Raw genomic sequence first — 27,224 nt, 5'->3', positions numbered from 1 at the left:
GGCGGGGAAGGGGGTCGGGCGGCGCGGCCCAGCGGGTCCCTGCAGCGGGGTGGCCCGGGGCTGGTTCCCTGGAGCTGCGGGCCGGCCCCCCGCCGCGGCCCCCGGTGCGGGTGACACCGACAGAGCCGCGGCTGTTTAGTGCTGGTGAATGCTCTTCAGCTTTAACATAGATCCTCCTGAGAGGAGCCCGGCCGGGCCGATCGCTGCGGGACCGGCGCTGCTTTGCGAAGGCTTCTTTACCTCTGTTGCAAGAGGGGATTTCAGCCGCCGGTTTTACCGCGCTGTCCGTGCTGCGCAGGCAAAAGAAACCTCACCGGGGTCACGGTTTTACCCATCTGTGTCATTCATGCTGTAGGGAGCCCGGGGTCGTGTGTTCCACAAAGCAGGACGTGCAGTAAGGCCATTCACAATGTGAGTGTTCGACAGCGCGTTTGGTACTTGGACATCTCCAGCAAAAATATGCCGAGAATCTGATTGGAAGAACGCAAGATGCGTAAGGAAAGGACTTGGTCAGGTCTTACAAGCGCTGTGCCCCCACTCAGCTTCCCAGGCTCGGCGGCAGCGGATGCAGCGCCGGGCAGTTCCGTGTTCTTCGCATTGAAGAGTAACTGGAAAACAGGTGATTTTTTAAATCCATGTGTATTCTAATGAACTGGTACCTGAGATTCACTCGTGGTGAAGTTCTAAGTTTGGCAAAACTGACTCAAGTTCAGCATTGTGTTTTCAGCAACAGAAAGAAAAATGTCACACAAACACCTGAAAGAAGCCTTCGTCAGCAACTTAAATGGAACCAGTTTGCTGGAAATCTCCCTGGGCTTGTCTTTGGCTCCACTCTGCCTGCTTTGCAGAGGGCTTCTCTTGGTTTTATATCACCTGCATTGCAGGAAACCTCTCAGTTCAAGGAAATACAGTCTGCTGCTAGACTTCCTTGTGTTAGTCTCTCCCCTTGTGTTCTCCTGCACAGTCTTGTCTCCAGTCCTCTTTGTCGTGCCAGCTACCCTTGCAGCCTTCTGTGCTGGAATATTTTCCAAAATATACAGCCAAAGAAAACATGAGACCAAGGTGCCTTTTAGGCAACTTGTAAAAGATTTCCAGGAGACATATTTGGATCCAGAATACGTTCCAGCCATAACTGTGTTTCGCGTTTTTATCAATGTGTTGACATCCATCAGCATTTTAGCAGTGGATTTCCCACAGTATCCAAGGCGATACGCCAAAGCCGAGACTTATGGAACAGGAGTTATGGACTTCGGGGTTGGAGCTTTTATTTTCGGTAATGCTCTTGTTTGTCCTGAGGTTAGACAAAAGTCTTACGTGACACAATCAAAATTTTCTAGTCTGGCCAGGCAGTTCTTTTCTGTTTGGCCACTGATTTTTCTTGGTGTTGGAAGACTGCTGAGTGTTAAATCTATAGAGTATCATGAACATACTTCAGAGTATGGGGTGCACTGGAATTTTTTCTTTACCTTAGCATTTGTGAGGCTTGCAGCATCTCTACTTTTAGCCACGTTTCCGAAAAATAAATCGTGGATTGTTGCTATAAATCTCGCTGTACTTTATCAGCTTATTCTTAACACTACCTCTCTGAAGATGTTTATCTTGCATGGGAGCAATGGCGGAGATTCTAGGGTTGGCTTTTTAAATGCCAACAGGGAAGGGCTACTTTCTCTCTTTGGATATCTGGCCATATATATGGCGAGTGTCCAAGTGGGGCTGTGTCTGCTGAAGTGCAGAAACTCTGTCAAAGGCTGGATTGAGGCGGTGTGCTTCTTACTGCTGACAGTTCTCCTGCTCTTCCTGCTCCTTCATGTGTCGCAGGCGTACGTGGACCCTGTGTCCCGCCGGATGGCCAATCTGTCCTACTGCATATGGGTGCTTGCTCACTGTCTGACGTTCTTAGCCTGGTTTGTAGTGACTGATCTCATGTTGGTGTTCACAAAGCTGCTTGTGAAGGGGGCCCGTGTGCCCTGTTGCTGGAACATTGTGCAGTCCCCTCATACCAGTAAAAAGCAGGAAACAGAGGCTGTGCCTGTTGGAGGGGAAGGCATTTGCCTGATTAGCGCCATTAATAAAAATCAATTACTGTTTTTCTTGCTAGCAAATGTTATGACTGGTGCTCTAAATATGCTGATAGATACAATCCACAGCAACACAGCATTTACATTATGTATACTACACTTCTATATGTTTTTTAACTGTTTAATTATGTTTATGTTACACACCAAAAATATAGTATTAAAGTTTTGGTGATTCCACTCCTTCTTAAGAGGACTAGTTGAACTTTGTTTGTTGTAGTTGAATCAGGGCATTAGAATGGAAAAATCAATATTTTTCCTGCATGTATTGCAATAATTTATGATGTAGTATAGCTTTTTATGATTTAGTGTTGGTTATTTCTTTACTGATTTGTTTTACCAAATTAATACAGTCAATGCTGTTACCTGTTGGAGTTGTTACACCTTTTCCTGAAAACTTAGGTTTTGAGATTGTTTGCTGAATCCTCCTGCTGCTCCTAGAAGTACTCACACAGAAGAGTAGCACTGGTGAAATGTGTTCGTACCTAGTGCTGGCAGGATTAAATAACGATGCATAGGGTAAAGGCCAGATGAATAGTAAGAAAATGAGTAATTAGACTTAGCTGTGTCAAGATTTACCTAGTTAAGGGCCTTGGATAGATAACAGATAAGAATAATTCTTTATATAAAATGTAGTGAATAAGTGGATACTTAAAAATGTTTTGGCCCCAGTTCTGCAAAGATTTATGCATATGCTTGACTTTGATGGCAATAATTGTATGTGGAATGTGGAATGTTAATCATATACTGAAATCTCAATTAGCCTCTGAATCAAAGCTATATTTTATTTTCATCCTCACTGATGAATATAAATGAAGACCCTAGATAAACTGTGGTGCTCTGAAGGATAAAACTCAACTGCAGATGAATTCATAAAGCAGTTGTTGGAATTTGTGGTGCAGATAATAAGAGCAGTGCAGCCTTTTATAAGCAAATACAAAGATCCAAAACTAATTCTCTCCCAGCCTGCGCACCAACATGTTGTGACAGCTTATCTTCAGGAACGCTGTAAAATATGGCCTTCAGCTCTACTTTGAAAGCACTGAAGGCCCACCTACTTGTCTATAAAGTTATTTTAAACAGCAGCTCATTTAGCACTGTATTTTGACAGCAGAGATGTGTTCAAGTGGGAACACTGTATTAATTTTTATTAGCAAACAAACAGTGTGCAAATGGGAAGAAGCACGACACAGTCGGGTAGAACATCAACAAGAGATGTTCTTAGTTTCTCTGTAACGGTCTTCCTGCAAGAGCAGAACACCTTCTTCGTTCACTTTCCTAACTGTGGCCGTTCTTCCTGACCCCATTAAGTTTTGGAGAAGAGAAATATATTTAAAGATTGGGAGGAATTCAATAATGGGAGATATAAATACTTCAGAAGGAGAATGCAAATGGTAGTTGGTGATAGATGCCTGATGTCAGTGGAGTTATAGCAGTGCACATAGGCCATATTTCAAATTTCTCCTTGTCTATCAAATGTGATGAATCATAAAACCTATGGAGATTAAGCCTGTAAATCAGGTTCCTTAAGGCAGACATGCTGAGGAATATTAAATTTATGAGTTTCTCTTAGCCACTGGCCAATGGAGGGGTGAAGTCTGAGCATGATAGGCTGTGCTCATGCTGTTTTCATGCTTGTTTACTTTCCAGTTACAGCCAAATGGTCTTCAGAATAAAAAAAAAAAACTAGCTTGTATTATCCAGGAGACAACTGCAACTAATTGGAAATGACATCTTATTAACGGTTGTCACGGTTTATAGCAGAAGTTTCTGGTGAGGGGTGTGTGTAGTTGTTTGAAAACGTTTCCTACAGAAGAATAGCCCTCATCGTGAACTGCATGGCCCTACTCATTTATGCAAAATTACTCCTGGATATTAATTTTTGAAATATTTGAAGCACAAGACCTGCAGTGAGTTCTGCTTGTGCACACAAGCCTATCAATGTGATTCAGAATTAAGGCATTAACTGGGTGTAACAAAGAGGAGTTGCGTCTGGACAAGCAGCAAACCATCTAGATGCCAACTCCCATTTCGTGAAGCAAAAATTCTGTGGGAGGTCTGCCGTGTCTGTGCAGAGCCCTGATAGCTCCGCACAGGCAGCCGGGTACCAATCCCAGAACCGGAGCAGCAGTTTGCAACAGAGCCTGCAAACCAAGAAGACCGTAGTCCACAAGTAACAAACAGAGTGGGAACAATCCGCTTCTCTCACCAACGGCACAACCCCACACCATAAGGCCATCTCCCACTTTTGAAGCTGTATGAAGTAAGTTGTTCACCACTGAATTAATGAGAGAAAATTAATTCTTATTGCTTATTGTCAATAACAAATGCGGCAAGCTTTGCCCTGAAGCAACCGGCGTAGGTAGTAATGCCGAATGTTTAGGCTATGAATAGATGCAGATAATTAACGCTGCCTCTGAAAGAACCAAGAAACGCAAGCATTCTTTGATCACAGGGTCTGCGTGAGCAAACGGCACTGTGATGAGGCTGAAAAGATGCAAGAGAAGCTAACACCACGACGCTGGTGCAGACATGCTCCACTTGCACCTCAGTAGCTATGAGTTCAGATGTTGGTAGGGACATGAATTCTACATTTCATTTCAGTTTGGGGTGCATTTAGGCAACTAAGCTTGTACAGATCAAAGATACAGTTAAAAACCCAGGAACTTTTATTTAGCTGTTACATAATTAGTAAAAGTTAAAGATATTTCAACTACTCGGACTAAAATGGCTCAACTGTAGGATGCGACTGACTTCAGTAATAGTAAAACAGGGGACTGGGAAAATATGTTTTGTCTTTGATGCTGCAATTCCACTGAATGACCTTTATGTAGGGCTGCAGGATGGAAAAAAATACAGTGGGAGAGTAGAGCTGAGTCCGTTTATCCTTCTTGTTTGTTAAACATCAGTTAGCGTCTTACAAAATTTCTTTATTTTTAACGACCAACTTAGGCATGCCTTCCCTTCCAACCCAGTAGTGTCTCTTTTGAAGTCAAATGTTACCATAAAGATTTCAGGCAGTATCCTATTTCAAAGCCCTGATGTCTTAAAGAACAGGTATTTCTTCTAGGCATGCAAACGAAAACATGAAGAGGCTGTCTTTCCACTGTGTAATGAGAGGGCTGCATTTTCTAGCAATGTAAAAAAGTATTTTCCATGGATAAAAAAAGGACACAAAATATTCTGGTGTTTTTCATACAAAGTTTACCAGTGTGCACGCTGAGGATGCAGCGTTTGGAGCATTAGTGTTTAGTTAGTGTGATCCAACCTCGCTCTTGGAGTGGAGAAGCAGAAAGGATGGAGGAACCCGCATTCTGAACGGACCCTGTGAGGACAAGATGCTCCAGTGGGAGAAACTGTCCCTTGTCACTAAACACCAGCTTTTTTTTCTTTTCATTTAAGAAGAAGACCATGGGAATATACAAACTGCAAAGTGCGCAGCGATGTGGCGCTGCACGATGTTTCTGCTGGAGGTAGAGATGCTGCATGATGAGTGCAAGTAAATCAACTCCTACACTAAAGATGTTTTTAATGCAGAAAGAAGAGAAAATATCCTGCTCCCTAGTTGTCTCCCTTGCATTTTCTTGTGAGGACTTTAGTATCTATACACATAAATAATAAGAATGAGCAGGCCAGCTGTAGTATTTAATAGAAGAGAGGAGACTGAGGGGAGACCTTGTTGCTCTCTACAGCTACCTGAAAGGAAGCTGTAGCAAGGTGGGTGCTGGTCTCTTCTCCCAAGCGACAAGCGTTTTGACAATAGGAAATGGCTTTAAGTTGCATCAGAGGTGGTTTAGGTTGGATATTAGGAAAATTTGCTGACGTAGTGGTGAAGCATTGGGACAGGCTGTCCAGGGAAGTGGTGGAGTTGCCATCCCTGGAGGTGTTGAAAAAACATGCAGATATGGCACTTCAGGACATGGTTTAGGAGGCATGGTGGTGTGCTGACGGTTGGAGTTGATGATCTTAGAGATCTTTTCCAGCCTTAGTGATTCAATGGTTGCAGCAGTGCGCTGCAGAAGCCAACAGCCACAGGTTAGAGACTGCACAATCAGAGCCTGCCTTACTGGGCAGGTAACAGCACAGGGAGGTCTGGGGCTGCACTTTGATGTTTCGAGCATTTTTGTTACCTTTTGCTCGCTCTGCGCTTGGCTGCATTGAGACCAAAACTTGCGTCAGGGCCACTTCCACACGGGGCTCTGATAGAATCATAGAATAGCATCGTAGAATCCAGTTACAACTCCCCCCACCATGGGCAGGGTTACTTCCCACTGGATCAGATTGTTCAAAGCCCCATCCAACCTGTCCTTGAACACCTTCAGAGGTGGGGCAGCCACGGTTTCTCTGGGCAACCTGGGCCAGGGCCTCACCGCCTCTATTGTGAAAATTTTCTTCCTAATGTCTAATCTAAATCTTCACCCTTGCAGTGTAGTTGGCTGACAGCCAAGTGAACATGAGCCAGCAGTGTGCCCAGGTGGCCAAGAAAGCCTATAGCATCTTGGCTTGTATCAGAACCAGTATGGCCAGCAGGTCCAGGGAGGTGATTCTGCCCCTGTACCCTGCGCTGGTGAGGCCGCACCCCAAATCCTGTCTTCAGTTTGGGGTCCCTCACTATAAGAAAGTCATTGAGGTCCTGGAATGCATCCAGAGAAGAGCAACGAAGATGGTGAAGGGTCTGGAGAACAAGTTTTACGAGCATCAGCCAAGGGAACTGGGGGTGTTTAGCCTGGAGAAGGCTGAGGGGAAACCTTATTGCTCCCTGCAGCTCCTGGCAAGGAGGTTGTGGTGAGGTGGGTGCTGCTCTCTTTGCCCAAGTGACAGGATGAGAGCGAACGGCCTTAAGCTGCGCCAGGGCGGGTCCAGATTGGACATCAGGAAAAATTTCTTCACTGTGAGGCTTCTCAGGCCCCGGCAGAGGCTGCGCGGGTCGAGTCCCCATCCCTGGAGCAGTTTCAAAGACAGGTGGAGGAGGTGCTCAGGGCTGTGGTTTAGCAGGAGGCAGGGACGGCTGGACTCGATGCTCTCAAAGGTCTTTTCTAAGCTAGTGATTCTCCAAAAGAACCCCCAGACCCAGAAACAAACCCTCATCCTCCGACCCCGGCCACAGCCCCCCGTATCCCCCGCCGTGGGCGGGGAGCCGCTTCCCCCCCACCCCGGTCGAGGCCGATCGCGGCCGGTAACGGCGGCCCCGGTGTCTCGCGAGAGGAGGGCGGGGCGGCCGCGGCCCGGGCAGCGGGAGGAGGCGGCTCCCTGGCCGAGCCCCCGTCTGTCACAGCGCCCGGGCGGCCGAGAAGCCGGTAAAGGCCCCACCGGGGCTGGGGGCGGGCGGGCCGGCTGGAGGAGCGGGGCGGGGCGGGTCTGCCCGCAGCAGCCACCGCGCTGCAGCCCCTCCCCGGGGCCACAGGGACCCTGCCCCGCTTTCCCGGGGACCCCTCCTGCCCCTGGGTGATAGGAGCCCTGCCCTGCTTCCCGGGGGGCTCCTCCTCCTCCTCCCTTTGGGCATTGGGGACACTCACCCACCCCCCCGTTTCCCCGGCGGCTCCCCCTCCTCTTGGATATTAAGGATCCCGGGGACCCCTGCTCCTGTTTCCCTGTGGGCTTCCCCTCTCCTTGGATATTGGGGACCCTTCCGCTTGTGACCGCAGGGGCTCCCCCTCCCTTGGGCGTTGGGTCTCCCTCCCCGTGGCTGTGGGGTCCCCTCTCCCCTTGGATAGTGGGGACCCCTCCCTGTGGCTGCAGGGTCCCCCTTCCCCTTGGATACTGGGGACCCCTCCCCGTGTTGCCCAGGGGTCCCCCCTCCCTTCGGGCGTTGGGGTCCCCTCTCCCTCCCCGGACAGGACGGGGCAGCGGAGGAGCCGCAGCCGCCGCTCGGGGCTGGGCGGAGCGGGGTAAGCGGGCTCCATCCTCGGGCTGTGCCCGGCGGAGGCCCGTGTGCGCTCCTCCCCGCCGTCCCCTCCCTTTCTTCCATGTTCTGTCGCATTTCCCAGCCTTGCCCACCTCCCCCGTTCCCGGCCCGTAGATAGAGATACATTTTTTAAGTGTACCTCCCGAGCCCGGGCGCTCGGCGTGGTGAATCAGGCGATGGGGTAAAGCAGGCTGCCTCCCGGGGTGGCGAAAGTGCGGCGGGAGAGCGGGGCGGGCATTTACTTGCCCGGGGGTGGCTGCTCGCAGGCGGGGAGGAAGCGGCGAGAGCGGCGGCGATGGCGCGGCTGGTGGCCGTTTGCAGAGACGGCGAGGAGGAGTTCCCCTTCGAGAAGAGGCAGATTCCCCTCTACATCGATGACACCCTCACGGTGAGTCCCCGCGCCCGCCCTGGGCGAGCCCCGGCGGCGATTCCCAGCCCGGGCCTTGGCTCCGGCCGGGCCTCCCGGGCTCCCTGCAGCCTTCGCCTCTGCGAGTTTGCAGCGCTTTGGGGTTTGCGGAGCTTCGTGTGGCAACTTTTTTATCTGATTCCCAGCTCTAAAAGCGTGCAAACCGCATGATAAGAAAGTTATTGCTGTGTTGGGGCCTGCGAGTAACTTGTTTTCCAGTGAGGAGTGTGTCTCGGCGCCGAAGGCCAAACGTGGAGCAAAGCCGTTTTTCAGTTATTTTCAGCCGTATTAACCTTAAAACCCAGGTTTGCAACTAGGTAATTATTATCCCCTTAAGTAGGAAAGGTAAAGCTGAAGGTGGTTTTGAAAATTTTGGCTCAAAGTCAGTGTTGTCGAAGTTGTAATAACGTGCTGCAGTGTCTACGGCAACAAATCTGAAAGTTACAGTTGTGTTGTGTTATCCTCCATTGCGAAACATGGAGGTTTTGCCATTTCGAGAAGGTTCAGTGGGAAAATGAACTAAAGTAAACTAAAGTAAAGGCAAGTCAGTGTTGTCAAGGCTGTAATAATGTCCTACCATGTCTGCAGCAACAGATCTGACGGAGATCTGTTGCATCGTGTTATCCTCTGTTGAAAAACATGGGGGTTTTGCCATTTCCAGAAGATTCAGTAGGAAAATGAAGTGAAGGCAGCTTGGAGGCTCTCTGGTCTCTTTTCTTTCTGATGCATCTAGAGGAAGGCTCAGAAATTGCATCGCAGGTGAACACAGAGAAAATGGAAAAAAAAATCTCTAAGTAGCCAGTTGTCCTTTATTTTAATTCTTAACACGTGAAAATGTTGGATTGAAAATTAAATTTGATTTAGTGTAATTGGGTGTCATAGTTATTTGTATTTGACTTCTGTTGTTGTCAGTGGTGTGATAGGAACTGCTGTTACTTTAAAGGGTGTAAAATATATGTGCTTTAAATTCCTAATCTCATCTTTTAGTACGGGAGAACGCCTGACTTGCACCAGCTAATGTGATCAACTTTGTAATGTAATCTCTTCCATCTTCTAGAACGAAACAATTGAGTTTCTTCAGACAGGCTGTTAACTATCCATCCCACTGTTAAAGATTATCTATCTCAATCCCATCTGGTTCTACTGCATTTAAAGAAAGAACATTTGCTGCATTTTAGTTTTGATAGTTTTAAATGATGGCATATTATTGATGTACCAAATATCACTATTTTTTGGCTTTTTTTTTTTCATCTCTGGTTAACTGCGCTTATACATTGGCCAAAGTTTCCCCGTAAGCTGTTCAAGGCAGTATCTAGCTCTCCTGGAGTGGTTGGTTACCTGGAAAACCCAGCGCTTTGTAGGAGTAGTGTAAGTTTGTGAGTTTTGGGTGTCTTGGCCACACCTTGTAAGTTATTTTGCCCCTCAATTCCCCATATAGTTTTAAGATCTTAGATTTCTCTCTCTTTTTTTTTCCTTCCCTGGACTCCCCAGTGAAAAAAAGACAGTGTCAAGAGGAAGACTTACTGTGCATGTTACCTTTGTTGCATTTAGTGGAGTGAGAGAGGAGTGAAAATTTGGCTCTACTGGATGTGGGGTAGATGACTTCAACTGGCCTAAAATTCCATTTGTGGTTTAGTTTCAGAATTTAATGCCAGGCCCAAACTTTGTGCAGTTGCGCTGTGTGTCTGCTGTCCTGCTTTTTACACCAGAGGCAAGATGTATTCATGCTTGAAGAGGTTCCTATAGCTATAAATCAGTTTGGTATCCATCTGGATGAAAGGCATTTGTGCAAGTGCAAGTCATCCTCACTGTGAAGAATCTTATCTCGGGTCCCTTTATTTTCATTTCTGTTACTGTTGTTACAAAGTACTCAGATTTCTGGGTGGTTTCTGGAGGCCTTTATTAAGTAAATCTGCAGAAGCAAGCGAAGGAACTTCTAGCTTCCTTGCCTCATTCTTCTATAATTTATGTTTTAAATTCTTAATGAGAGCTATTGCAACACATGCAGTTGTCTTTGAAACGTAATTTTACATCTGCAGCATTGTCTTTGAAAAATAGTGGTTGGTTGTTGATAGTAACTGGCTGCTGTTGATGTGTTTTAAAACTCAGATTTTGAAAATAATGGGACTGCTTCATTACTGTTAAGTCATCTGGAAGACTTAATCTATGCCTTAAATCTAGAAAGTCAATTAGTGATTGCAAATTAGTGACTGAATGGTCTAAGATGCTCTCAAGCTTGTAACATTGCTTTGTAGTAGCATGGAAGGGCATTTAGGTGCAATGTGACAGTGCTTCTCTAAATGAATTGCTCACTATCACTTTCCTGTTTCTTGTGGCTCAACTAGAAATTAAAGGAAGTTTAAACACGTAACCCTTTTCATTTCTTAAGCAGTGTTTATAATTTCTAGAAGGCGTTCCATTTGATGTGGTGTTACAAGAATTTTTTCTTCCAGTTCAGGGTGTGATGGTGGTTGATGTTTAACCACTTAATAAAATCTCATCAGGCACATGAATTAATATAGTCTTTGATAATTTCACTCCGTTGTACAGAACACCTAAGGGTGTTGTCTGATAGTGAGAGATGAAGGTGAGGGGAAAAAATACAGATTTTTTTTTTCTCTCTTCTCTCTGGTATTAGCAGGTAGAGCTTTCACTTTTGCATGTAGTTCATTCCCCACAGAAACAGGTTTCTTACTTTGCTAATTTGATTAATTCTATGGCAAACGCTTGTGCTGCTGCCTAGTGTGTATGAGTCAGGGGTAAGGGAAACTGGAAAAGAAATGCATGAGAAGTCAGAACTGGCAGTGCCTGTGACGCTGTTCTGCCCAGAGAGAAGGCAGCTGGACTGATGTTCCAATTCGAGTACATCTGGGATCAACATATTGTCTTGCTTTCTGGCCTTGGAGAATAGGTGTTTATTTTGGAGCAGTGTTGAGTGCCTGCAAAAGTAAATGTATGAGCTCCTTTGAGGTAGTGTCAGCAATTATGAAGACAGCAGGGAATTCGGTCTTTGCTAGGCAATTGAGGGAAGGTGGACGGAAGAAAAAGGATGAATTGAGCATTTTCATTTGGTGTCAATTGGCACTAGACTTATTAACCAGAGTTGTAATTTTGTAAGCATTTTTCTGCTTAGTTTAATTTTTCTCCATGGTTGTAAAGTTGGATTTTTGACTGAAAATTATTTTACTGATTTCTGTCCCTCCCCAAGAAAGTGCTTTCTTAGTTACTGAGTAATTTGAAAATAAGTATTATTAATTACTTATGAGTAATCACATTATTCTGTAGGCTTAACATTTTATTTTGAGCCTCTTGGGAGTTGCAGCTGCAATCATACAAAACAAAGTATACCTTGGAGTACCTTGTTCGGTTAATATGGTTTTAAATTAGCCTTTGAAGGAGTTGCCTTGGTCATTAAACTGTTTTGACTGTTTCTTCATAGCTTTATAAATTGAGTTAGGCTGTTGGATAAGTTTGCTTCTCAGTGTATTGAAGTAAATGTTTTTTTTTGGTTGAAACAGTGTCTCAGGTTCTGTAGACTGTGTAATATAAATATTGATGTTCCACTTAGCGACTTTTGCTTTCTCTATAACAGCTGTTTAAGAGTTGCCATTCATGAAGTGCCTCCAGAACATTATATTAGTGAAATATTTAGGTTTTTTTGCTGAAACATTCCCTATCTTAGGCTGTTACTTTAATACTTTCTCAAGCTTCCAATAGTTAAGTGAAAAGAGTAAGCATTTAACATACTTTGTCTTTTTTCCCCTAAGAAAGTAAAATAAACTAATGCTATGTTTGATTTTTTTTTTTTTTTCTGAAAGCTGTTCTGTTTTTACCTCTTTTGTATAGATGGTGATGGAATTTCCAGATAATGTGCTAAACCTTGATGGACATCAGAATAACGGTGCACAATTAAAACAATTCGTTCAGGTAAATACATTCTTCTCTTTTTTAATGTGGACACATATCAGATCTTGCTTTCCTTAGGTTCATGCTTTCTCTAGGAGGTTGTCACTCCTGGCCTAACTTAAAAGACATGCCAGCACCTATGTGCCATTAAAAATTGCTACCAAAGCGCACTGGGTGTATTTATTTCCTGTATTTCACAGCATTTATGCACTGTTGTCTTGTCATGAGGCAATTCCTGCATATCTAGCTAGAATTGAAAACTTGTAAAAACAATGCATCTTCTGGCCGGTGCCAGTTTATGTGTAATGGAAACTACAGTTTCTAAACATACTTAGGTTTTCTTTCTTAATGCTCTTGAGCTGCCTTTTCAAGTGGAATTGTGCATTGCTTAAGATGCAGTTCTTAATGATTAGTGCCAAACCAAGATAGAATTAATGTGCCAGTTTATTGATTATATGTAGTCAAATAGTGAGAGACGGGTGTGTGGTACCCCAGAAGCAACAATAGTAGAAACTTACCCGCTAATTCTCTGGCATATAACTGTAGTACTGCAACCCCTGTAGCAACTGAAAATCGTGCCACTTGATGTCAAAAGGCACGGGCCAGTTTGCTGATATGCAGCTTGAGCTTCACTTGTGGTTTGACAGCAGCAGTTCAGACGCATGCTGCATATAAAACATAGCTGTGTTGTGAAAATAGCTCATTCCTGCTGTTGGTGTGACTAGTGCTATTAAGTACGGGAAAGAGGATTATTGCAGAGTGATATCACTTGTCAGATTATTTAACGTGCCTGCCTTTAAGAGCACAAACCTTAAATGTTATCTGATAATGGCTTTACTTTTCATAAAGTGTATTACATAAATTGAAGTGAAAATATTTTCTTTTTTCAGCTCAAGTATTGGCACGTTCTATGGGATTGATTAGTTTCAATATGTGGCATGGTCTTTTCTTTCTTTCTTTCCCCAGGAGTTGTGACATGTCATTTGGATATTAGGAGTGTGATATGACAATAATACAGAAAATACCATTTTGGCAAAACATTCCCTGTATAGATACAACTATGCTTACAAAGCCACACTTTGTATTACTGGGGGAAAAATGACAGTTAAGACACTGGCAGGACTCTGCTTTTACAGATTGTTGGAAAGTGCTGATAGTAGTTATAATGCAAGTGTAGCTCTGAGCACTGCATACAGTTTCCACAGTATTTTGGTGTATTTTGGTAAGTGCTGTTGAAGGCACAGAAATCTTGAACGGTTTAAGAAGTGTTTTTATTTAATTATTTCATTTCTTGCTCTTTTAGAGACATAGCATGCTTAAACAGCAGGATCTAAATATTGCCATGATGGTGACATCACGTGAAGTTTTGAGTGCACTTTCTCAGCTCGTCCCATGTGTCGGCTGTCGTCGTAGCGTGGAACGTCTGTTTTCTCAGCTTGTTGAGTCTGGAAATCCAGCACTGGAGCCCCTAGCAGTAGGGCCAAATGGGGTTCTTTCTGTAACTCGAAGCTGTATGACCGATGCAAAGAAGCTTTATACACTGTTCTATGTGCATGGGTAAGTTAGACCCACAGCTATCTTAGAACTGCTCTGTTAATAATAATCTGAGGAAAAGGAAAGCTACTCTCTGTGCAGTTGGCTTTGCAGCTTTTTTTGTTGGTGATACTGAATTGTTGCAAGTTTAGATTTTACAGTACGTGCTTGTCGTTACAGCTGTGTTAAACTAGTTGTTGCTAAACTGCGAAAAACAAACCTAAAAGACCTGGTCTTTCATATCATCAGTTACAGTGCCATGATTCAGTTGAAAGATAGCAATATTAAAATGTTCAGTCATTAATCTGAAATGGACATTGTGGGTTCTTCGTGGTGTCTGGAAGAAGAATGTTTCTTCCCCCTGCTACTTTGCATGTAAAAAATAAAATAAAAGAAAAATTACCAGCCTCAACCACCCCCTGCAAAGAAAAAAAACAAAACCAACGTTCTGCTCTTGGGTAGAAAGGTAACACTGAGAGAGTGAAACCTTCTGGGTTTGGCTAGCACAATAAATAACCTCAGTCTCAGCACCGTTTGTTTCTCAGCTGTCAGCAGAGCAAACAGTGACTGCTCACCACAGTGTGCCTTTGCCTTCCAGTTGGCTTCAGCTCATTATATTCTTGCTCCAGTTAGCAGGGCAGTGAGAAGCAGGAGAGGTTAGAGCAGGACTTGGGTATTGAGATTTGGAGGGTGAGAGTGTGCAACTTGATAACATGGTCTTAGCAGTTCCCTACATTTTTTAAATAGGTGTCATTGCTTGAGGTCTGTTATTTACCAAGTTAAGCAATGGCTTTTTGGATGTGGGGTATCTTTTTCTTCCTTGCTAGGATTTGTCTGGAAAAATCTATACTGTACTTGTGTACTGCAGGGTTGTATGTCATAAGAAGTAAAAATGGGGGACAAGAAGAAAGTTGTAGATGTAGTGTTCATTAGCTTACGTGTTTCTGATACATGAGCTGAATCAGTCCCTCTTAAATTCATCTGGATAACCATGTTTTCAGAATATTAAGTTATTTTTTTTTTTCCATAGGTCCAAATTGAATGATATGATTGATGCAATTCCCAAAAGTAAGAAGAACAAGAGATGTCAGTTGCACTCCCTGGACACACACAAACCAAAACCTTTGGGGTGAGTTTGTAATTAACATGCATAGTCAATCTAAAATATTTTAAGGTACCAAAGTATTGATACTAATTTATTTTAAGCACTGAGATCAATTCTTATGTTGTTGTCTGTTTGTCAGAGTAATAATCTCCAGGCTTTTTGGATTATAGTAGACCGAAACAGTTGTACGGAAGAGCAGCAGAGGCACCTGGGAGCTTGGGCGGTGTGTGTGGTAGGGCCTGAGTCTTTCTCTGTGGGTTTTTGCCAGAAGGTAGTGAGCCCTTTGTGAAGCAAGAGTGACAGTTTTATTAGTGGGATGTTCAATCCTTCCCTCACTGACCTTGCTCATAGTTTATTGGTTGGATACAAGTAGTGCTCTACGGTCTGCCCTCCCAGTGTAATATCTGTGCCTTTTCCTCAGTGTGGGAGTTGTCCCTGCACTCTTTGTCCAAGCTCTCCGTGGCACCTGGTGATTCACATCGAGTCTAAGGCTACTGTGTCAAACCAGCTGTTTCCCAAAACTTGCTGCTTAGTCCTGCCTGTTCCGTTTTGGCCTCTTGGCTTTTGGTCTGTTAATTAGCAGTAGGTTATTTTGTTTGTTTCTAATAGACATATCCGTGTTTAATTTCAAAACCTGTTGCCAAAACCCAACTTGGCCATTACAGACCAGTGCACTCTGTGCTTTTCATATCTCATCTGATGTAACTTGGAATATAGCCTGCTCGGGGCAGGGATGGCTTCTGCATTGTGATATAAACAATGCTCTGGAAAGGCAAACTGGTTTTTGTGCTCTACGCTGTGAAATGATTGATCAGCAGTTTTTCTCACACTGAGACGAAAGGGTACATGCTAAACAAATATACATCATTTTGCTAAGGATTATTAAAAATGCCTTGCACAACTGTTAATAAAGGGCTTTATTGTGGTTGGGTTGTGGGGTTAAAACTAAGTCTCTGTAAAATGCATTTTCTCAAAATGTGACAGCATGTTTTGAATACACTGGTGAAAAAGATGCATATGGGCCTGTGTCTTGAAGTTAAAATGGTTTATTCCAGCTGGTTAACCAGAAAAACACGCGCTGTAAACCTTTTATGTATTTAGAGGAGGGTTCTTGCTTGTGAGGTGGTTTTTGTATATATATATTTTTTAATGTGATGACCAATAAATTATACCACTGTGCTCAGTTGCAGCGTTCAGTTTTTTAGTCAGTTGTGTTCTTCTTCTGGTTAAGTATCCAACCCATGAAAGCTTGTTCATGGTTTCCAGTTACAGGACATGTAATATTCTGTGCAGACTTGGGTCTCTTTGGGTTTAGATAAATCCCCTGAGATGCCCGGCACATGGAATTTGACACTGGCTTTTTGCTTAGGCTGCTTGAGGATAGTGGTAGCTAATCATTATCTCCTATTATATTTTGGTTACAGCCTTTTCATGTAATTAGTTTAAAGGTTATGTTGCACAAGCAAAAGATCATAAGGGTAAAGAGGCATATTTTTAAAAAATAAAGCAAATTCAAAGGATGGTGAAAGTGTTAATTTTTTTGCTTTGCTTTTAGTCAGATTAATCTTTGCTGTGTAAGAGTATATATGATGGAACCGTTTTGGCAAGGCACAACAATTCTGAAATGGAACAAATAAAGAGAAAAATGCTGCCTTTATTTCCTCAATTCATGCTGGAATAAATCCCTGTAGTATTTGGAATGTTGGCAGGTTAAGAGGGAATATGTCGAAGAGCAGTATTTTAGTATACTGCAAGTAAAGCATTCAACTTTATCTGATAACACGTCTTGGGGACAATCAGTGTAGTTTGCTAAAGAAGCATGGCTTGACTCCGCTTGCTCAGTTGATACCCGTTTGTTATGCTACGGAAATGATCAGGGTGTATCAGTACCGATATTTTTCCAAATAGAGCTGCAGCGAGTGGAAGCAAATATGCTAACAGCCGAGACACGGGGGTGTCAAATAGGATGTCTTGCAGACCAAATTTTACTTATGGACTTGGAGCTTCTGCCTTATTTCATCACCAGAAACTTCCCTGGTCTGTTAAGGATTTTATACACACAAGGCTTCAAATTGTGATTGTGTGTTTAATTACACAAGTTACGTAACTAGCTAATACCACTTGAGGTTACTTGACGTCCTTGGTTTCAGTGTGCCTGTTTTATGGCTACTTGGCTCCATTTGAGGCTAAGGAACATTTTAACCTCTCATAAAATGCAAGCCATATGATCTGGCAAACTAGATAATAGCATACATAAATACTCTTGAGGAGGTAATTATTAAATTGGAGTGCTTCTTCCCCTGTTTCCCTGCTCCGTTGTGTCCATATTTGAGCTTAAACAGAAATAGCTGTACTGATAAAATGTCAAGTGTAGACAAGCCTTTAAGTAAACATGACTTGCTGTTTAAAGTTTGTTTTTTCCTTTGGAAATTCAGTGTGAGGTGTTTTCTGGTTTCTTATGGTGGTAGATGTGGGGAAGCTCAGGGGTTTTCCTTTTCCTTCGGTTTTGTTTTGTTTTGTTTTTTAGTAAGTTTTCATACGAAATTTAATCTAGCAGAAGTAATAAAACTTGTGTATGTTTATACATCAGGTAATATTCTGAAAAACTGCTCCTGCTGTCAGCTGTATTTAAAAAGTCATTGTGAGTCTGTTTTTGTAAACACAGACAGCAAAATCTTTCTCATGTCTAACCCTAACTTTACTGGAAGTTAAGACATAGCTTATAAAGGATCCAAAGTACGTTAAGGGAAGTGATAGCGTTTGCGTAGCATTATGTTTAGGAAAAATAACTAGTTTGTAATATATGTGGTCTACGTTTTTTTAAAAAAAAATGGTTTTTAATGCTATGTGGCAGTGAAGAGAGCAGTAACGCAGTCCGTAAAGGGAGATTAAGTGCAGTTAAGAAAAATAGAGAAGAGAGGAGGAAGGAGAAGAGCAAGTGTAGCATCACTTTCCACTGTGGACCTTTCCAGGGAGCTGTCAGGTAAACTAATGGCGCTTTCTTTTTGCTTCTTTTTTAATCCTCTAGCAAGATGATGTACAGTCTTTGTTTCTTCTGATTATTTTTTTCAGGGGTTGTTGGATGGATGTGTGGGAGCTCATGTCCCAAGAATGCAGGGATGAAGTAGTTTTAATTGACTCTAGTTGTCTCTTAGAAACATTAGAAACCTATCTACGAAAACACAGGTATGTTGAAAGAACACACCCCCTCCCTTTATTTTGAGGAAGACATGCTATGTTTTTTTGTGAATCAAACTGTACGTAGAGCTCACACAGTGTTTAAAAGTGAGGAGGATTCTTCCTACAGCCTTCTAAAACTTCAGATCTGAGCTTTGTGCTGATCGAGGCCCTTGTCAGGCTGCAGTGGCAGTAGATGAGACTAGGATGGTGAAACACGCTTTGCGTTTTACCAGTCATTTTAGGCAGGGGTAGTGCAGAGACCTTAGATGAAGTCATAGCTACTCATCTTATTTTTTTTTTAGTTAGGATTAAATTATGATTTTTACACCTTCATGTATTAGAACTGTGTTTATTCTTTCAATCTTTCACAAATAGCCTACTCTGTTTGGGACTATGCCTTCTTTCAGGCTTTCAGTGAGCAAGTGCAACTTCAAAATAATGTCAGCTATACCAACAGAAGCAGATTTTAGGCATGATGTTGCTTGTAATTGCGATTTTAAAGCAGTTGTTTAGGACTTAGTAGTGCTAGTGCTATTGGGTCTCTCTTGCAGGGAAAAAATAGGCCGTTAAATTATTGTTCCATGTGTAGGGTAGCCACCGTGCTGATTAAAAAGTTTTAATTTCCAGTAGTCTCAAGGTTCTGAGACAAACCCTGGGGGCACAGATGGGTGCGGGGGTGGTGGTGGAGTGGAAATAACACTTTGGAAACAAAATAACTTTAATCTCCTGTCACATTAAACATAGTGTTGGCAGCGTTCCTGAAGCTAACCTGCAATAATATTACTGTTTTCTTTCCTCTGGCTGCAGAAACTAGCCAGTTATAGTTCTATCAAACATCAAAATACGTTTGAGTTAGTGTTGTCAAGTGACCAGATAAACTCGGAAAGGGAAAAACACCATCCAGAGATGGCATGGAGAACCAGCCTTCAGAGCTGAAAGCTGAAATGCAAACAGCTTGTCTAACTTGAATTTTTAGAAGAATACAGAAAGAGGATTTGTAGCTTCTTGAAGATTACTCCTCTTATAAAGTAGAATGAGAGTAATTAGATTGTATTTTAATTATTACAGACTTCATAGCTATATTCTTCATATTAGCTCTCTGAGCTATCCCATGTTTAAATTGAATACATTGTGTTATAAATAAATCTTCTTTGGCTATCTGTGCAGTAATCTAATAATTCAGTCTGTGTTTACAGGTGCTTGTAGTGGAAACATCACTAATACACAGCAGCAAAAGAGGAAGCTTTTTTTCCTTATTGCTTATCACTCACTTGAGTATACTTTAACTAATTGGTGTGAAGTAACTTGGAGCATGTTACTTGAGAGGAATTTTGTCCTGGCTTGCACTAATGATACAACTTGTTCACTGTTAGATTTCTGAGCTCTGAATGAATATGAAATTGCATATCCATATAGGAATTTCTTCATGTTAATAATTAGCTTGATTTATGCCTTGGAGCATGAGAGTTGGTATCCAGACTTGTAAGATATGATAGGTAGTATAATTCATATAGTGAATTTACATGGCTTGCGTCCAAACTCTTGCTATTTTACCTTCTGAAGTAACATAAACCTTAGTGTGACCTAGTTTAAATATAGCATGCACTATTGAATAGCTCAGTACATTATAACTTAGATTAAATGGTACTAAATTTCTGCTTGAATGAGAATTCAGTTTTGTTATGTTCTTTGTTACCACAGGTTTTGCACTGACTGCAAAAATAAAGTTCTCCGGGCATACAATATTCTTATTGGTGAGCTAGATTGCAGCAAAGAGAAAGGCTACTGTGCTGCACTTTATGAGGGTTTGCGCTGCTGTCCCCATGAACGTCATATACATGTGTGCTGCGAAACAGATTTCATCGCACACCTATTGGGTCGAGCTGAACCAGAGTTCGCAGGAGGGTATGAGTATGTAATTTGCTAGAGTGGGCTATCTAGCGCTTTGCTTCTTTATTTTAATATTGAATGTATTTTGCCAAAGTTATTTTTGCCTCCTTGCTGCATAATAAACTTCTGAATGTAAATATTCATATTGAAGTGAACTTTCAAGATAGTGCTTCAAAGTGGTGAAGATTTCATGTATGCTTTTGACTTGAAAGTGCTTTTAATTCTGAAGGCAAGACTGAAAGAAATTGTCAGTTGTCTTCTAGTTAATTTGCTCACTCACTAGGGCTGCCTGCTTTTCCATTGAGGTGTTCAAAATATGCAAAATAGAAAGGGAACCTTGGTTGGCATTCGTACCAAATGCTGAGCATTCAATTTAGTTTTATCACCACTTTGTATGTTACAGTCATTTCTGAACCTGTTTTAGCATCATAAAATCTTCCAATGAAAAATACAATTCCGAGCTCAATCAATATCTTTTGAGCTCAATCGTAACTGTTTGATTAGGACTGTAAATCCCTTATAATGATTTTTCTTCAGTAGATGATAGATACAGATTAATACTGAAATAGTTTTACTTTGTATCATAAGTAATGCATAAGCTTCTACCTGTGTTTATTCAGCTTCAGTTCAATGACACAAATGTCTAGGAAGCTGCAATATTAGCTGTAAACCAAATACAAATTCTAGGAAACCAAAGAATGGCTGCGTCTCTTTGGCACTAAATCCCCGCTGATCCCTCCTGGTAGGAGCAAGCAGAGGCTGATGGGGTGATGACTTCAAGAGTCACAGGTGGGAAGGCAGCGGGCAGCTGAACAGTGCCGTGCACCGATTAACATGTCAGGAGAGTAGTGGTGATTTTGACCTGGTTCTTTCTATTTTGCATCCGCATGCAGCACAGCAGAACTTGATTTAAAAAGCTGTTCGTGCAAACATATCTTCGGTTGTACCTACAGAAAACACGTCACTGAACTGCTTTGATCTCTTGGTAGACTTCCAGCTGCTTTAACAATATTGTACTTTGGTTCAACTCTTCCTTTAGACGAAGAGAAAGGCACGCTAAGACAATAGACATAGCCCAAGAAGAAGTTTTGACCTGCCTGGGTATTCACCTTTATGAAAGATTGCACCGAATCTGGCAGAAGTTGCGGGCTGAGGAACAAACGTGGCAAATGCTTTTTTACCTTGGTGTGGATGCTTTACGCAAAAGCTTTGAGGTAAAAATCAAATATTGTCTTAACTTGTATTTGAATTGCTATAGTAACTGTGTGCATTTTCATTAAGATTATTTTCCCACGTTCTACTATACGTTGGTCTGGAAGGAGCTTCGAGGGTTGCTGCATTCAATCCCTGTTTGCTGCAGGCCGCAGTTGTGCAGTATCAATGCATAGCACAACTGCATTGCATTCTGATGTGAAGTCTACTGGAACATAATAGATTGAGGCTTGCTTTCACTTTCCGTGCTGCATGTTACGGTATGCTGGATCTTCTGTGTTTTTAGTTTTGTCTGAAGGTACTGCTGCCTGATAGCCAGAGCTACTCAACATGCTACAACAGCTCTTGGTTTAGTAGTGAAAACAGAGAATGTGCTTTTGGAGTTACAAGCGCAGCTCCTAACTGTTGCAATCAGTGCATTCCAAGTGCAGTCTGTAACCCTGTGGTGTCTTGAACTTCGAACAGAACTGCATGCGGTTCCTTTAATCTATGCCAATGATATCCTGCTTGTTTGGTATGACATATAAATGGTTTTTGTTTTATCTCCCAGCCATAGTGACTGTTGTCTCTAAAAACACTGACAACCTCAGAGAAGGAGGAACAAATGAGAATGGGAAGGATCATAGGGGGACCCTAATCTAGTTAGTTCTTGGAGTTTTTTTAAAGTAATTTTTCAAAGACTTATAATTCTGTTGAAATGGCATTGGCTGTGCTGTGGCATTTTTGTCAGGTTTTGTCTTGGTGATTTTTTTTTAATCAAGTGAAGTATGGTGTTGAAAACGCATTTACATTGTAAAACTCGGGTAACTGATCTGGTTTGCAAGGGTGGCTATGAATTTGAAGTACAGAGCTTTTATATTTTATGAGTCCTTTCCTAAGGTGAGTGGGAGGATGATGTCTCATTTTGGTTTAAGGAGTTCCCTGAGCAATCTGAAAAAACCTACCTTGTCAATTTATTTTTGCCTCTGTGGGAACATTGAATATTTTACTAGTTTAACTATACTAATGTAGCTTCCTACGTACATGTACCATTATGATATTTCTTCTAAATTCAATATTAAGGAACGTGTTTAGATACTTGCTGTATTTTGAGATATGTCTACTCTTGAAAAATTGGACTGGCTAGAAAATCAGTTCGATTTTTCACTGGTTATGCTAGACAAATGGCTGCAGGAATTCTGTAGCAGTAGTTCTAACATAATTCTTTGTGCTGCTGTGTTAAGTGATCAGAGTATCTACCGTGTAAGCACAGATCCAGAAATGCATTCAAGTCCTTAACTTTTATGGCCCACATTCACAGCTTTCAGTAAAGTTAAACGCAGCGCTCCCTGTATACATACATCTTGCCCAGAAATCTGGGTTTAGTGACTAAATCGGGATAGGCATTTTTCTTCTATAGCCAGTAGTTGCTATGGCTTTATTATAAGTACTTACCAGCTATTTTCCTCCTCCTCTTCTATAAATGTAAAAGCTTGCATTGTGTTAACATCTATAAATAGATCTAACTTCTTATAAACAGATGGCTGTGGAAAAAGTGCAGGGTATTAGTCGATTGGAACAGCTCTGTGAAGAATTTTCAGAAGAAGAAAGAGTGCGAGAGCTTAAACAAGAGAAGAAGCGCCAAAAACGAAAGAACAGACGGAAAAATAAGTGTGCATGTGAGATCCCTGCTCCTTTGCAGGCAACAGAAGAGAAGGAAATAAATCAAGTGAAGGTAAATATTGATAGCAATGGCTTTCTGCTGGTGTTAAATACTGGATTTCTAATGTGGTACTTCCTTCACCAGCTTGCTGTTCCACTTTAGAATTCTTCAGATTTTTACTGTATTTCAGTTTTGAGAACAAGTTTTTGATTGCTAGTGGAATTTACTCCGTTTTCAGATTTGTACACTCTTTGTAAAAGGGTTGCCTGGAACTCGTTGGTTTTTTGAGGTTTGGGGTTTTTTTTGTTTTTTTAAACAAATCCAGACTCTGGAGGGGGGGTCAAGTTATGCTAGAATGTGTTGCAAGTGTCGTTTCTTAAAGATCACTTCAAACATGAGAATTCAAAGGCTATTTGCGGACAATTACCACTGAATTTTTTTGAGAGGGGTAACCTTTAATTGACTGAGTAAGTGTGGCTGTGATTCTGGATCTCTTGGTGAACTTAATGGCTGACTGAAGGTTGTATTCCTGTGGGGAAAGTGGGCTTTTTTGGGGTTTTTAGTTGTCTTATGCTTCTGAATAATTGTAAGCAATGCTGTAGCTGTTACCAGTGCAGCTGTGTGGGTTTTTTTTTTCTTATGGATAGAGTATCCTTTACAAAGAAGCTGGCTGAGCGACTTTCAGTACTTGCAAGTATTAATTGTTTGGTTTTGTTTTAAGGAAAATTCGAACTTCACGGAAAGTAGTTGCAAAGCCTGTGGTAGCACCGAAGAAGCTAACAACTGTGTAGAAGTAATTGTTACTAATGAAAGCACTTCTTGCACCTGTCCTAGTAGTGGCACCCTATTAGGTTCACCTAAAATGAAGAAAGGTACGTTAAGCATCATTGTTCTTAATTTTTAAAAGTGTGGACCGTTTGTGGGGTAAACACTGCTCGGATGTTATTTCAAAAAATCGCTTTTTTAATGAATTCTTTCTTCTTAGAGGGATAACTAAAGACTATGCAGCAGCTATTTTAGATTACTGTAACTTTTCACTTTGTCTCAGGTTTATCTCCACATTGTAATGGTAGTGATTGCGGCTATTCATCTAGCATGGAGGGCAGTGAAACGGGATCTCGAGAGGGATCGGATGTGGCCTGCACCGAAGGCATCTGCAACCATGATGAGAATGGTAGGTTTGGTAAGAACGTAACACTGGGTTAGGGTAGACATAACTTAATGTATCTGAGAATTCCCTGGCTTTTGCAGGAGAAGATTCCTGTGTCCATCGCTGTGACGACAAAGAGGAGGATGGAGATAGCTGCGTGGAATGTTGGGCTAATTCGGAAGAGAGTAATACAAAAGGCAAAAACAAAAAGAAGAAAAAGAAAAGTAAAACTTTGAAGTGTGAGAATGATCATGTAAGAAACTTAGCTATCCCAGACTGCTTATTGAATTGCATACACGTACTTATAAAAGTGTTTCAGATTTCAGTGGTGACTGTTGCAGTAAATACGGTAGCAAAGATATGACGTAGCCTCTCCCTCCGAGATTTGAAATAGAGGTCCTTTCCTTCTGGCACAACCTATTCTAGAGGCTCTTCTATCACATTCCTAAGCACGTGTGCTTTTGCACACTCTGAGTGAATTAACGTGCTATTCCCCTCTCCTCACTGGGCACGCGTGTTTATAAAATGTGTCCTTGCCATCTTATTGAACTTCCTTTCCTCTTTCCCTCCCGCTTCCATCTGAAACATGAATGTTTTGGGTTTAACACTGCTAGGAGTTAATTATGGGCTGTTTTGAATTTTAGATTCAGAAACTTGGGAGCTGTATGGCAGATCCAGGTAACAGAGAGACCTCAGGAAATATCACGCACACAGAGTTTCATCGCGACAAGACCAAAGACACACATGCTGAAAGCTGCTATAGCTCAGAAAAAAGTGGGCAGCAGTTGCCTTGGTTTGAGCATATGAAAAATGTGTCACAGTTTGCAGAACCTACAGAAATGTCACTTGTTCCCGACACTGGAAAAGGTGCCAAGAGCTTAGTGGAACTCCTTGTAAGTACCCACTTTGAATTTGGGGTTTTAGCATACTGCTTTAAATCCTTGGGATTGAGGATAGGGTTTAGAGCTCAAATCTCAGTGAAGAATGGTTCCAAAAGAGAACATAGATGAAGAAAGGGTTTCATAGCTTAACTTTCCCAGTGTTTGTTTGCTTTTGCGTGTTCTCTGTGAAGTATGTAACTCGGATGCTTTGCAGAGGAGGAGAAATTGCCTGTGACTGGAATGCTAGCAGCAGAACTTGTATTATAAGTATTCATCATCAAAGGTTGTATTATTCCAGAAAAAGAAGTGTGCTTTATTGCTGCCTTCATGCCTCAAATATTACTTCCCACTACAGGCTCCCTGGACAACTTTCTTGTCTCTCCCTTTCCTTCCCTTCTCCTTGCTTTACATCCTTTTTTTCTCCACTTTTTCTTTTTTTCCTTTCTAAAAGCCAGCCTCTTTCTGTGGCAGTGTGCTAAGGCTCTGATGCTTACGCTGGTAGATTTTGTGACTGTATCGGCTGCCTCTTACCAAAAAATAGCAGAGCATTGTGTGTGAGTCAGGTGACTGGACTAACCAGCTAAGCCTTGCGGTGTTGTGACATGAGGGCCACATCATTCTTCAGAGCTCTGTGTACAATTGCGAGACGGATGTTCTGCACAGGAAAGGCAACGCTTGAGTTCTTAAATGCCTGTTTTCCTTTGTAGGATGAGTCTGAATGCACTTCTGATGAGGAAATGTTTATCTCACAAGACGAAATACAGTCCTTTATGGCAAACAACAAGTCTTTTTACAGCAATAGAGAACAATACCGACAGCATCTGAAGGAGAAATTTAATAAATACTGCCGCTTAAATGATCACAAGGGGCCCATTTGTAACGGCTGGTTGACAACGGCTGGAGCAAACTAAAATACAATAAAATAGCTCTGTCTTTCACTGAAATTCTCAAGATGACTACTGCGCCTTCTCTTTCGAAAACTTAATTTAGTGACTTACGGCAAAATTTTATCTTAAATTAATGTGATTTTTTTTCTTGGTTTTTTTTGGGAGGCTGGTGGAGGTGATTTCATTAATTTTGTTCTTTCTTCAGGCTTGTATCTTTAGTTGAGTAGCTGTGCAAGCCTCTCTTATAATTTAAGCCATCTCTTTTCATTAAATGTTTCTCTTACTGTGAGACTTACAAAAAGCAAACTAGTGGCAAAGTAATGTTGTACCTATAATTCTGTACAGAATGACGAGGAGCTGAATATGAGATTTTACAAAGTAGACATCCATTTGCAAAATGTTTTGGATGCAATATGTTAAAGCGCAATGTGCAAAATTTAAATAAAGAATATTTATTAATATGCATAGTAAAAGCCGGTGTAGATGTTTCTACTTTAAACCCTCCCTCCCTGCAGCCTCAGTTCCGGCTGTCATTGCAGTCTGTAGCTCTGGGGATGTAGGTGGAGGGTGAGTGGAAAAAGTGCAGGTCTGGGCTTCACTGCTGACAGGTGCTTTAGAGGTATTTGTGTACCTTCCAAACGAGCAGGTCTGTGCCCCGCAGCTGTGTCGGTGGGGCTATTCTGCTTCCAGGATCTCGGATAATACCTCGGTCTGGCACGGAGCTGGCTGAGATGTCTCTGAACAGCGTTGTGCTCTGAACGTGCTGTTTAAGTCTTGCTGTGGCTGCTGTGCCGCGGGGCAGAGTGTTCAGTTTGGTGGTGGTACCGAATCTGGTGTGAGCGTAGGGGAGGGAATGTGTCCACTTTTTGCTAATGAGCTGTTTTTGAATGAAACCCGTCCTTCTCCATTCATTTCCCAGCTGGCAGAGTGTATTTTAGAGTGAAAAGATCATTAAGTGTCATTTCACCTTTCTGCCCTCGGGCTCTGGGCCTCGCCGTGCTGCCTTGGCACAGCTGGGGGAGCAAAACCGCAACCCCCGAATCGTACAACCGCCGCTCCGCTCCCCCCACCCCGGGCTGAGCCCCCGCAGACTCGGTGCATGCACGGCGGGGGGCGTGGCCTCAGCGGTGCGGTGGGACGGGGCGTGATCATTGGACCGGGGGGGGTCCCGTGGGGGGTCCCGTGGGGGCGTGGCCACAGGGCAAGGGCGTGGCCGGTAGCGTGCTTATTGGCTGATGCGCGTAGGAGGCGTGGCCAGCGAACGGGGGGTGTAGTCATTGACTGGGCGTGTCTGGGGGGCGTGGCTACCGCTCGGGGAGTGTTCATTGGCTGAGCGTATGGGGGCGTGGCCACGACTGGGGTGTGTTCATTGCTGAGGGCGTACCCGAGGGGGCGTGGTCAGCCCTGGGGCGTCCTCATTGGCGGGGTCGCGTAGGGGGCGTGGCCCGCGCT

At 42.8% G+C, this 27,224-nt stretch overlaps 2 protein-coding genes across 6 annotated transcripts; both read left to right on the top strand.

The window, feature by feature from the left end:
* Window positions 1-10: 10 nt before the first annotated feature.
* GGNBP2 (gametogenetin binding protein 2) lies at window positions 11-26,123 on the top strand. 5 transcript variants are annotated; one of them, XM_054084739.1, is made up of 14 exons: window positions 7,283-7,372; window positions 8,247-8,368; window positions 12,233-12,313; window positions 13,596-13,849; window positions 14,856-14,954; window positions 18,003-18,116; window positions 19,812-20,021; window positions 21,040-21,214; window positions 22,732-22,926; window positions 23,576-23,726; window positions 23,903-24,028; window positions 24,106-24,257; window positions 24,649-24,897; window positions 25,593-26,123. In XM_054084739.1, the coding sequence occupies exons 2-14, from the start codon at window positions 8,276-8,278 to the stop codon at window positions 25,794-25,796; spliced, it is 2,103 nt and encodes a 700-aa protein (XP_053940714.1). In that variant the 5' UTR covers window positions 7,283-7,372; window positions 8,247-8,275; the 3' UTR covers window positions 25,797-26,123. The 5 variants fall into 5 exon arrangements, with proteins under 5 accessions (XP_053940715.1, XP_053940714.1, XP_009565680.1 ...); XM_054084740.1 differs by lacking the exons at window positions 7,283-7,372; window positions 8,247-8,368 and adding an exon at window positions 11-619; XM_009567385.2 differs by lacking the exon at window positions 7,283-7,372 and having other exon boundaries at window positions 7,882-8,368.
* Window positions 616-6,256, top strand: PIGW (phosphatidylinositol glycan anchor biosynthesis class W). Its single transcript, XM_054084742.1, has one exon. It carries the CDS (start codon window positions 742-744, stop codon window positions 2,248-2,250), a length of 1,509 nt encoding a protein of 502 aa, XP_053940717.1. The 5' UTR covers window positions 616-741; the 3' UTR covers window positions 2,251-6,256.
* Window positions 26,124-27,224: the final 1,101 nt, after the last annotated feature.

The sequence above is a fragment of the Cuculus canorus genome, chromosome 20 (assembly GCF_017976375.1).
Source record: "Cuculus canorus isolate bCucCan1 chromosome 20, bCucCan1.pri, whole genome shotgun sequence".
NCBI classification, from domain to species: Eukaryota; Metazoa; Chordata; class Aves; order Cuculiformes; family Cuculidae; genus Cuculus; species Cuculus canorus.
Note: the sequence above shows the minus strand (reverse complement) of the source record. Positions and strands in the feature narration are given on the sequence as shown.

Excerpts from the sequence above, each read along its gene's own strand:
- PIGW (XM_054084742.1), top strand. The coding sequence starts at position 742 with ATGTCACACAAACACCTGAAAGAAGCCTTCGTCAGCAACTTAAATGGA.
- GGNBP2 (XM_054084739.1), top strand. The coding sequence starts at position 8,276 with ATGGCGCGGCTGGTGGCCGTTTGCAGAGACGGCGAGGAGGAGTTCCCC. Across the intron at positions 13,850-14,855 it reads ACACTGTTCTATGTGCATGG|GTCCAAATTGAATGATATGA; the intron begins GTAAGTTAGACC and ends TTTTTTCCATAG. Across the intron at positions 24,029-24,105 it reads CTGCAACCATGATGAGAATG|GAGAAGATTCCTGTGTCCAT; the intron begins GTAGGTTTGGTA and ends TGGCTTTTGCAG.